Below are 12,377 nucleotides of genomic sequence, written 5' to 3' on the forward strand. Positions count from 1 at the left end.
TACAAATCATATCCAATTTTAATGTAAGTCAATTTCAAAATGCAACTTAAACTAACCATGTTAAAAAGAAAATCACTTGCCCAACCATTATCTTCAAGAGTTACAGTTAACAGTCATTTAATCAGAGACTTTAAGAATAAATCAAAGCAATATCATCTCCAATGGTATTAGGAAGAAAAAATCTGACTCGGAAGGATCATTTTCCTTTGCAATGAACTTGGGATTCTTTGGCCTCACTGGAGCTTTGTTATAGCTAATATCAGCTAGTATTAAGAAGGCACCACCTATTAATGGGAAAAAAACCTTCCTCTACACAAACTTCGGTTGCTACAGATCTACCTAAACTGTTAGTAACTTGAACATTTTTTTGAACAGCATGTTCAAACAAATCCTTAAAAGAACAATGGTTTATAATTATTTGAACAAGAACCACAGAAATCTGTTTTTATTCTGTCATGAACGATAAAGGAATTCTCTTCCAGGACTGGATCTTTTCAACAAAACAATTCACCACTTGTTTTACAGCAATGTTACCAGCAAATATTATAACATGTGCTCTACTAAAATTTAAAAAAAAAAAATTGATGTGTGAAATCCCTTCTACTAGTTTTGGTAAACCATCCGATCTTCGGGTGTCACTTCAATGATGTTATATTTTAGGAGATAAACCTCTAGAATGAACAATCCAATATGATAAAGGCTTGCTAAATACTATCACTTCTTTTAATTAGGACATGCTACACTCAATCCAGTGAACTCCAAGGAACTGTCCAAAGTTTCTGTCCAGGAAGTAGAATTCTTTGTTCATGCAGAAGAAATGCCTTGAATATAACTTTCCATACATGCATCCTTTATGAGAAGAAAAACTCCCAATAATCCCCACCTGTATCAGGGAGGAAAATGCTGCTGCTCTGGGGGATACAGGCAAGAAACCTAAGATTATCCCCCAAAAAGCTGACTTAGTTAATATCTGAGCAGATCACCTATAAACCACCATACTTAGGGCAACTCCCTCCCATAAAAATCACCAAACACTTCTAAAATCACCAGGCTATCTACCGTTTTAAAAACAAAATCCTTGCTTACTTAGTTGATGAGTACAATGAGAACACACTTTCCTATCTGAGAAATTGAGGCTTTAGGAAGGCAAAGAAGGGCTCTGACCCTTGAAAGGGTTAATAAGTCCAGAATGTAAGTCATCACTGGAGGATGAATAATTTTCAAAAGATTCTTCCTTCCTAAGAAGTACAAAAGATATGTACTATATATTTTAAGTGGAAAAAAGTGATAATGATTGAAAGCCCTATTAAGAAAATGATTAGAAAAAGTATTAAGAAATTGCCCTAAACTGACAGATGTTCTCTATTGTAGAAGTATAGCACTTTAATAGGCACTATCAAATTTTTTAGAGTTCTCTGCTACTGCTACGGTTTAATTTTTTTTTTTTTTTGTATAAACTCTTTAAACAGAACACTATTACAGGATAACTGTTTCCTACAGTCACCCTAAGGTAATACATATGGTTTTACAGTAAAACCTGCAAAAGCCAGAACCTGTGTAAGGCGGAAACCTGTCAGAGAAGGAAAACTCAAATATTTTCCACTAATAGCAACAGAAAAGTGGTAAGACTGCACCCTGTCAAAGGTGGAAAACTTGCAAGACCCGGGAAAACAGGGCAGTCCCATTAACTCTGGGCTATCACAGGTTTCACTACAAATGTGAATCCCAGTTCTTACCTTGACAATAGACTCATAGTTGAATACTTATTATTTTACATCCTAAAATGAAGTGTTAACTCTCAAATGTTAGGAAAAGCAAAAAATAGCTACATCCTTTTTCTGTACTATTAAGTGTGGCTTGCAGAATGTCTATCCTAATTTACTCCAGATTTTACCTTGAAAACCTGGCCAATTCTATTTATCAGAGTTTTCTTATACAGCAACAATGAAATGGAAAAAATTATTTATATTCTGATGCATATATATGGCATTTTTGTTCGATGTCTTCCTTAAATTTTCTCTAAGAGAAAAAGTGTTCTTAGTTTCAGTAGATCAATAACATACCTACTACTTTACACTCCAGAACTTTGGCCAGGCAATATGAACTAGACCATAACACTATTATGTAGAGATTTTAGTCAATTCTACCTTTCAATCTTGCTTTTTTCTAATCAACAGCTTTTGTTTTAATTCATTACTGAAATACATTATGATTCTATCTCCCTTTTTGCATTTACCAAATGGGCTGCAATTTTACTATTCCCGAACTGTCTTTTCAGCTGACACATATTAATATATTGTACATACTATATAATGTGATTATTCTAGTGATGCTAATATTTTCATATATTTGACTATAAACCATGCTGGAGATTAAATAAAAACTTAAAACTAATTTTCTGAAATGGCTTCAGAGGTGCTTTCTTTTCATTGATCAGCATTTTACTTAGTTTCTTATCCTACTGACAATTTTTATTTCCCATCCATGGATATGTGGGCAGCCTTAGGGATTATAAGAGCAACTGGATTGAATACAGTTTTTATTGTTGACAGCTTTTTTGGGAAAATACAACAGGCTTATACTTCTCCATGAAACATTTAAGAGTTAATAGCTTCAATACTATCATTCATGGGACACAATTCCTTAGAGAAAACAAAGAAAAGGCCAATCACGTAAAATCTTGCTTACTCTAAAGACTGTGTCCTGAATATTGACTCCAAATAGAAACAATTTTTAATTAATTCAATTGAAAACAACAATAAAAGCAATTCAACAGTTTCCACCGGTTTGAGTCCACTGAAGTTGATTACATGTTTATCTGTCATTCAACTTGGGTGACTTTTTCTACAAACTTGTTCCAAAGAGTTTGCCATCAAGCCTGGTAAGTAAAACAATGAAAACAGCTCTTCTATCACTAAGCAAATAATCTTCTTCCATGTGACCAACACAACTCTGGAGACCGAGAATGCAATGTCATGTTAACAGTTATGTTTAAGGCTCAGTGACTGGTAGAAAGGATTCATTTTATCCAGCAAAGGACTGTGAACTGAAACACATATGGCACTTCATCTGAAAGAATTAACCATCCATTGGCTGCACTCTGTAAAAGCAATAAATAATCTCTCAGGAAACAAAAGGTATCCCATTCTCCTTTCCTCGAAAATATACTTTTCTTTTCATAAAAAGGCTAAGTATACAGTCAAACGAAACTAACATTTTTAAACAGAAGATTGACATGGCTCCATATACTTTCAAAAGGCACCAAAAAATAAAGCTTCTTCTGATAAGGAAATCGGTTTATCTTCTCAAAATAATGTCTTCATGCTCATGCCTTAACTAACTATCCATCTGACTGCTCCTTAGAAAAAGTGGTTAAGAGTCCTTTATCCAAAGCCTTTAAACATGACTGATTAAATGGATATTTCAGAGTTGTCATGTCTTTCCTCTCCAGATTGTGTTCTGGGAGACTAGTATCCACGTAGGTACTAAAAAATTGAGGAAGACAGAATGTGCACGGTAACTGAGAGAACAGTATGCATTCTTTGATACATGAATGTTTTAAAATCAGCTATGCCAACAACCACTGCTGACTGACTCAAGTATCAGACCAGTAGCCTCATCCTTGAGGCCCAACTAAACGGCCTCCAAGAGCCTCGCATGGCTACAGTGCATGAGTACCTCCAAGGGAGACTGATGACAGTAACTGCAATGAAATTAAGCACATATTTCTCAACATTAATAACATCCATAAAACTGTAAGGAATTAAAAAGGCACCTTAAGTTGGAGCTAGAGAATAACAGTCTTATAATCTAGATTGAAAATAAAACAAAAGCTAGAAAAAAGCTATCTTCCTACAACTGTAATCTATAAATTGCAGCGTTCGTTAATACAAAAGGGGTACCAAGGAAGTAAGGACAAGCATCTAAGTCCAAGTCACTTGAGTGTGTTTCACCAAAGGTTATGCTAAAAACTGTAACCCATAAAAGTGCAAAATAAAGATGAATGCATATCAAAATTAGAGCTCCTGCAACACTGGCCAAAAGCAGCAAACATAGCTGAACAAGGCCGTGCATGCACTGTCACTAGCTATAAAGTAGTACTTTTGACAGAATTTGAGTAAATGACATATACTAGAGATCAGTTGTTTGCAATAATTTTTTTAAAAAAAGGAAATGTTTTATGAAAGATATACTGAGAGAAGTCACATTACACTCACAAACATTCAGATGTATTAAATGTTAATTTTACGTCATCTAGAAAAGTATCATTTCGCTTTTTCTGAACACTACTTATTAGAGCAGTGCATAGTGTTCCTTCAAATAAAATATTTTTTAATAGTTTCCTTTAAGCCCCTACCATATGCTTTGCAAACAATGAATTATACTTTTTTTAAAGTTGGTGGGACAAAGAAACTAGTAAAAGTATAGCTTCTGGAGATCAAGAATAGGAGGGAAGACTTACTTTTCACTGTATACCTTTTTATACTATTATAATTTTTCATCATGTGATGTATTTATTACCTTTTCAAAAACAAGTTTAACAACAACAACAACAAAAAAAACACCTGATGAGACAATAAGGCAAAAGCATATTCCAGTTTAAAGATCAATGCCAGACTTCTGAACTGGGGCGTAATACTTACTCTGCATCTTTCGCAACACTTTTGAAAGTTAATCACATGAATATGAATACAAACAAGTGTAGATTAATCACAAAATACAAATGTATTGGTCACAATTATGGAGGAAAAAATATGTTGTAATATCTGTTTTCCATGTAAGCTCACAGTATCTGTACTGAAAGTTTCTCTAAAATTAAACAAGTCCACTAATAATACAATTGAAAAGAACACTTCTGCACTATGAAACAGAAGATATGGGGTTCAGAGGGGAGCCCATCTGTGTGAGGACTTTATCCAGCCACTGAAGAGGCCCATGAAGATGAATCTCAATCCAACATGGGGTGCTGGTAACATCCTGTCGGTGATATTCTGCTCCCCAGCCCTAGGAAAATGAACAAATATCATAGCAAATCTCTCTTCAAACTGTCAACCAGTCTAAATCAATTTTACCATAATAACAAAAAAAGGGTTTAACAGTAGAGATATACAGAATGTACTTAAAGGAAACAACTATCACAAAACCAATCTTAGCATTCACCTTGGAATTAAAAACACAATACCTGTGTCATTGAAAGATGTGTGATTTTTTTTTTTTTAATAGCATTACTTCCCTTAATAAAAACTACTGGGGCCAGATAAAACAAAAAAAAACAAACCTATTGCCGTCAAGTCGATTCCGACTCATAGCAACCCTACCGGACAGAGTAGAACTGCCACATAGGGTTTCCAACGAGCGGCTGGTGGATTCGAACTGCAGATCTTTTGGTTAGCAGCTGAACACAATCACCGCGCCACCAGGGCTCCATGTTTCAGAATTCTTTTTGTATAAAATCCATAAATAGCCTCGTGTAAGTTCAGGCCAAATTTTGTCACAAAAAAGTTTTTGATTTTTAGGTTTTTCATTTTTTATTTTTGGAATAGCAGATGAGGTATTACAGATTTCATCAGTGATGCATGTATAATTTAATGCGGCAATCACATATCAATTACCTGTTAGGATGGGAAATTGTTGGGATGAATTGAGCTGAAAAATAATTTAGCCTAAAAATTCGGACAAAGATTAAAATAGAATATTTTCATTTTTATTTGCCTGGATTTATCAAATTCTCTACTATTTATGGTAATCACAGCCCAGGAAAATTGGAGGTTAAAGAGAAATAGAGATTAAAATAAATAAGCAACAGTCATGCTTTTATATAAGGGAGAGAGATGCCTTCATGGCTACTGATAAACTGATGCATGCAACAGAACTATAGCAAAGGAGCAAGAAAACACTGGACTATAGGACTGAATGAAAAAAAAAAAAAAATACATAGCATCTGGCAGTTGCTCTTCTTTGGTTAAGTCCTTAAGGACCATGTGGGTATAGTATTAAAAAACAACAACAACAAAAAATTGTTGCCATCGAGTCAATTCCAACTTATAGCGACCTTATAGGACAGAGTAGAACTGTCCCATAGGGTTTCTAAGAAGCAGCTGGTAGATTCAAACTGCCAACCTTTTGGTCAGCAGCCAAGCTCTTAACCACTGTGCCACCAGGGCTCAGGTTGCTTAAACACATCACTAAAATTCTTCCCCAGTTTTGTTCATGAATTATCATCTTTGGAATGCCAATAAAACCAAGAAAGTAAATGATAAATTTGAAAACATCCTTGAACTTTGCGAACCCTTAATAACAGAGCTCAGATACAATTAAAATAATTTTAGTACTCAAAATAATTCTGTAAGTCACTCTAATGGAATCTAAAAACAACTGAAACTGTTGAGGCTAAGGAACTGAAAAAGCAATTCTAATATTAAATGCTTTCCAGCAATCTAGTCTTTAACTGAAATTCTTCAGCCCCACTCAATAACAAATCAATATCAATATTACACATTTTATAACACCTGAATTATAAAATGATATCTCAGAACTATCATGTGGTTACAGTTACAAATTCAAGAATTTCATTAAAAAGCTTTTAAATCAGGTCAAAAATAATTATCACCTTTCATTTAGCAAAGAATCTTTTTTTTTAATTATAACACACAAACATACTTATTTACATTGGCTCAAGTTAAACTGTAGGTCACAATTCACTCACCTTGACGAAACTCATTCGAATGGTGCACATTTTGGTGAGCTCATACACTGCCTCAAACCCATGGTTGACAGACTGAGCCAGAAGCTGAGCAAACTCCTGATTGTTAAAAATTTTGAGGCTGCAGCTGCTGGGAATCTTACAGACAGTAGTGGGATGAAAGCCATGATGAAAGTTGCAGTTCCTACTCTGTACAAATATGCTGCTGTCACTGAGGCACTCCGCATATACCTCCCCGCCAACATAGTACAGATGAACACCTTAAAAAGGCAGGCATAATAAGATTCAGCTTAACAAAGCATTAAAATGAAATCAAAGAGGCTGTATGAGGAGTAACCAAGAATACTCACTAATCCACAGAAAATCCCAATAGTTTTTAGATAGACGCTACCACTAGATGGCCTTCTGGGCCAACTATATAATCAAGAGGTTACTGTCTGCACAAATGTAAAATGGTCCTCAAATAACTAAGAGACACCTCAAGTCAGCAGCATATTAGGTAATCAGTTCCTAGAGGTTTTTTTTTTCCCCTTTTCAAGCAATCGCCTGTTATCCCTATGAAAGAAAGCAATGTCAAAAAAAAAATTAAAAGCACCTTATAATAAGTCGTTTCAAAGGAATGTTTGGTGCCATCAACTACCATAAACAAAAAGTTTTATACTCTTTTTACTAATGGAGAGGAGAACAGCATTTAAAAAATCCTAAGTAATGTATGTAGTTAAAGGTCACAGGAATAGTCTTTAAATGGCAGATTTATTTTACTTTCCTTAAAAACAAAATTTTTTTTTGGTATTTAAATACACATATTAGTATTTAAATATATATAATTTTTATATTTAAATATATATACATACATATATATAATGTGAATATCGTCTCAATATTAAAAACTCAAAATATATAAAGCTAAAGCTGAAGTCACCTAGTATTTTCCCAACATACGCCCCCACCTCCTCAAATTCTTTTTTTCTTCCTCAGAGCTAGTAATTGTTATCAATTTGGTGTGTATCCTTTTAAAATTTTTTAACATGCATTTAATTATATAGACATGTTTCTACGGAACATTTTCATATGGTTGTGTACGTGGGGGGGGAGGTTGTGTGCGTGCACATTTATACTCTTGTTAATCAGAAACATCCTCTTTTAACTTAACACCACCACATCTTGGAGATTTTACTATATCCCAACATACAGACCTACAAGTATATATATATATGTGTGTGTGTGTGTATGTATATATGTGTATATATATGTATGTATGAATACATATATTCTAAGTGTTATATATAAATCTGGAATGAGTATACCGTAACTTACTTAACTAACAATAGACATTTACAATGTTCCATGACTGTGTACCAACAGACATCGAGAACATTCCCAACTTTTCACTATTGCAGACGGTGCTACAAGGAACATCCTTGTACATACGTACCTTTGTATACATGTGAGTCACAGATTTGCAGCAGACTATGACATTAAAAACTGTTTTATTTCTGAGCAAATAAAAATTACTCATGGAAGAAAGGGTTCTAGAACTGGATACTTGAAAAAAAGGGAAAACTGATTCTAGAATTTCAGAATTCACCAAACAGCTCTCTCCCTTACTCTACTGTAGCAGAGAAAATCAATGCACAAAAGTAGGCATTTCATTAAAAAAAAAAAAAAAAAAATCACAGCAAGTTGGCAGTAAAGTAAAAAGAGAATGAAATCTTTCTTTTCAACTGATTTTTGCCCAGAATATTTTCCTGTATCTCTTCTACAAGAAATCTCATTACAATTACAGCTACTTACCTCTTGTTCCTAATCTGGACTAAGACTCTCAAATCAAAGAAGCAAAACGCGGCAAGTGATAAAAACAAAACTTCCTGAGACAGTCAAGACACTCAACCTGGGACTGCTTTCCTTCCTGACCACTTGATTTGTAAGACTTTACATTTCACTGCAACATGAAAAGTTCCTTGTCTGCTGTGGCAACTATCTTGCAGGATGAATTATAAATAACATTTTCTTACCTGAATTTAAAAGGGAAGAGGGGTGGCAGTAAAGCCACTGGAGACTTATAATCATTCAAACAAGATTTCCTACCTATAACTCTGCTCCTCCAACATTATAGAAATTCTCAGGAGCCATTCCAACCCAAAATACTCCACAAATACTATAATTTGAAAATTCTAACCATTCATGGGCATTTTTTCATTCCACAAATGTTGTAGTTGTTGTTGTGTGAAGTCGAGTCGATTCTGACTCATAGCAACCCTATAGATATTTGTTGTGTACTTACTATGAGCCGGGCAGTGTTCTAGCAGCTGAGAGTATAGCTGTAAACAAGGCAAATTCCTACTCTTACAAAAGCTTATATTCCAATCAGGGAGACACTCAAAAAATAAACAAAGAAGTAATATGATTTCAGATCCTATCCTAAGTACTATGAAGAAAAACAAAGCAGGATAAGGAAAAGGGGAGTAATTACTTGATTACTATCATTCTTCAACATCCACAACTTGAGGGCAGAAACCATGCCTTAAGAGTCTTTGGAGGCTTCCAGTCCCTTACAAGATGCATGGTACATAGCAAGCACAACAAATGACTGAATTCAAATGAATGTAAGGAAAGGACAAGATTACCTTTTCCAATATGTCGCCTAGTGTTTTCAATTGTCGAATTACGATTAACATTTGACAACAACCCCAAGCAGAATCTACTTTTGTTATTTGAAGGATCTGTGAATCCATCTACTAACACACTAGTAGAAGATGCATGAAAAGCTTCCCCAACTCGGTTGTTTAACTCATAGTAGACAATTGAACACCAATGTTTGGGTTCTTCATAGGCAACAGGCTGAACATCTGTGAACAAAACAAACAGAAAAAGCTTAATGAATGATTATCAGACAATCCAGACAAAAAAATGTTTTATTATTACACTTAATATTTCATTCAGTCTCACTGTCCTTCCTGGCTTTGGGTCTGTATTCAAAAACACGAACACCAGAAATAGCCTTGAATATCACAATTTAAAAATTACAGAAACACAAGGATAGGCAATATCACATTTTAAATTGTTTTTCTAGCAGAATCTAATCCAGAAGTTTGAGATGGCAAACCTCTGTTTTAGCAACCTGAAAGATTTAACTATACTAGTATCAATAAAATTATTCTAAACAAAAATTTGAAGTAAAAAACTAAGTGAGCATAACCTTTGGATAAAAAGTGGTATACGTTTAAGTGTTAAGTGTCAAAACTGCCTATGGAACAAGGTTCAAGCAAAATATAAAATACTAGTCAAACTCTTACTAGTGTAAAGGTCAACAATTTATAATGGACACAAAGGGTGAGAGTGGAACATAGAAGTTCTTTATCTGTGCTAGTATAAGGTCTTTCCCAGAGCTGAAATCAGTCAGAAGAGTCAGGGACTCAACTTCTTTCAAGGAAGACAAGGATTAAAAATGTCAGAGAAAAATTTAAAAATCGTCTCGTGGCTATGCAGGCAGTACAAAAGAGCTGGTTAACTTTTAAAACTCAATTCTGATCATTCAACTGCAAAGAATTCAGATGCGGAGGAAAAGAAGAAAATAAACTAATGTGGACCCACAGAGCAATAGATGTCCTAAGAGTTCAGATTTTAAAGAAGTTTATATAAAAGATGGGACAAGGTGGAGTCCAACAAAGACAAGTAGCAGGACGTTATTAAGAATAGTGTCGGGAAGGCTAGAGACAAGAATGAAAGTATGATAATAGCTGTAGATTTTTCACAGATGCTCTTTAACAGTAAGAGAGACTGACTGATTAAAGGCATCCAGATTGGAAAGGAAGAAATAAAACTGTTTTTATTCATAGACTACATGATCCTGTATATAGAAAACCCTAAGGAATTCACATATATATACACACACACAAAAATTACTGTACTAGAACTAATAAACGAGTTTAGCAAGATTGCAGGTTACAAGAACAACTTACGAAAATCAGTTGTATTTCTCTATATTAACAAAGAACAATCCAAAAAAGAAACTAAAAAAAAATTCCATCAAAACCACAATGAGATATCATCTCACCGCCATTAGAATAGCAATGATTAAAAAGAAAACAAGAAACTGGAAATATAAAATTGTGCAGCCATTGTAGAAAACAATTTAGCAGTTCCTCAAAAAGTTGAACACAGAACTATCATATGACACAGCAATCCCAATGCTAGGTATATACCCAAAAGTGAAGGCAGAAACCTGTACACCAGTGTTCACTGCAGCATTTTTCACAACAGCCAAAAGATGGAAACAACCAAAATGTGCATCAACAGTTAACTGGATAAACAAAATGTGGTGTATACATACAATGGAATGTTACACAGCTGTAAAGAGAAATGAAGTTCTGATGCGTGTTACAACATGGATGAATCTTGAAAACATTATGCTGAGCAAAATAAGTCAGTCATAAAAGAACAAATACTGCATGATCTCACTTACAAGAAATAAGCAAATATACAGAAACCAAAAACTATTGGGTGGGAAGGAGCGGGGAGGGGGGAATTTTTTGTTTGGGGAGTGTGATGGTTAAGATTGTGTGTCAACTTGGCTGGGCCATGATTTTCAGTGTTTTAATGTAATCACTCCCATGATTGAATATACTGTAAGTAGCCAATCAGATGAAAGGGAGTCTCCTTGGGGGAGTGGCCCACATCTGAATATAAGCAGACGTTCTGGCTTTTTGCTCCCTCTGGATCCCACGGCTGCTTCCTGTCGTCTCATTTCCCGTTCTTGGGACTTGAGCTGTCAGCTTATCTGCCGAACCTGGGATGTGTCGATCTGCACAGCCTGTGAGCGGGAGCCCTGCTCTCCGACCTGCTGATCTTGGGCTTGCCAGCTTTTGCAGTTGTGTGACTTGGGAGAGGCCTCTACCCTGATCCAGGGACTTGGGATGTTCTAGCCTCTATAACTGTGTGAGCTGTTTCCTTGATATAATCTCTCTATATATACATATACTTATACACATTACTGGTTCTGCTTCTCTAGAGAACCCAACCTAAGACAGGGAGCATGAAGTTTATGTTAATGGTGGTGGAATATTTTGGAAAAGGATAACAATAATGGTGGCACAATATAAAAATGTAATTTCATTGAACTGTAAACGTGAAGTTGTACTGGCAAATGTCTTGGTGTGCCTAGTTCACCACAGAAAAACAAACAAAATAAACCCAAAAAACAACAATTCCATTCACTTAGGAATAAACTTAACAAAAGAATTCTAAGACTTGTACACTGAAAACTGAGAAGATCTAAATAAATGGAGAGACATTCCATGTCCATATATTGGAAGATTCAACATTGTTAAGATGACAAATTTCCTCAAAATGATATAAAGATTCAACGTGATCTCTATCAAAATCTAAGCAGGGTTTTTGTTTTGTTTTTTGCAGAAACTGACAAGATGATGCTAAAATTATATAAAAATGCAAACGACAAAGACCAGTCAAACAATTTTGAAAAAAAAAAAGTTGGAAGACTAACACTTCTCATTTTCAAAACTTCCTATAAAACTTTAGTAATCAAGACTATGAAATAATGGTGTAAGAACAGACATACAGATTAATGGAATAAAACTGATAGTCCTAAAACACATTTATGGTCAACTATACTCTGACAAAGATGCCAAGGCAATTCAATAAAGAAATGATA

At 34.7% G+C, this 12,377-nt stretch overlaps 1 protein-coding gene across 3 annotated transcripts in view; it reads right to left on the reverse strand.

Annotated features, from left to right (window-relative positions):
* Positions 1 to 1,425: 1,425 nt before the first annotated feature.
* The window catches only part of SMAD5 (SMAD family member 5), a 74,491-nt gene continuing 63,539 nt past the window's right edge, over positions 1,426 to 12,377 (reverse strand). Inside the window, exons 5-7 of one of the 3 annotated variants that reach the window (XM_023738970.1) lie at positions 9,331 to 9,552; positions 6,707 to 6,963; positions 1,426 to 5,004 (exon numbers count right to left, since the gene is read on the reverse strand). In XM_023738970.1, the coding sequence (XP_023594738.1) occupies positions 4,861 to 5,004; positions 6,707 to 6,963; positions 9,331 to 9,552 (623 nt within the window). In that variant the 3' untranslated portion in view covers positions 1,426 to 4,860. Of the gene's footprint in view, positions 5,005 to 5,949; positions 6,964 to 9,330; positions 9,553 to 12,377 lie in introns of those variants that run through there. The other 2 variants (XM_004384696.3, XM_023738971.1) reach the window with 2 other exon arrangements.

The sequence above is a fragment of the Trichechus manatus genome, unplaced genomic scaffold (genome assembly GCF_000243295.1).
Source record: "Trichechus manatus latirostris isolate Lorelei unplaced genomic scaffold, TriManLat1.0 scaffold00127, whole genome shotgun sequence".
Taxonomy (NCBI): domain Eukaryota; kingdom Metazoa; phylum Chordata; class Mammalia; order Sirenia; family Trichechidae; genus Trichechus; species Trichechus manatus.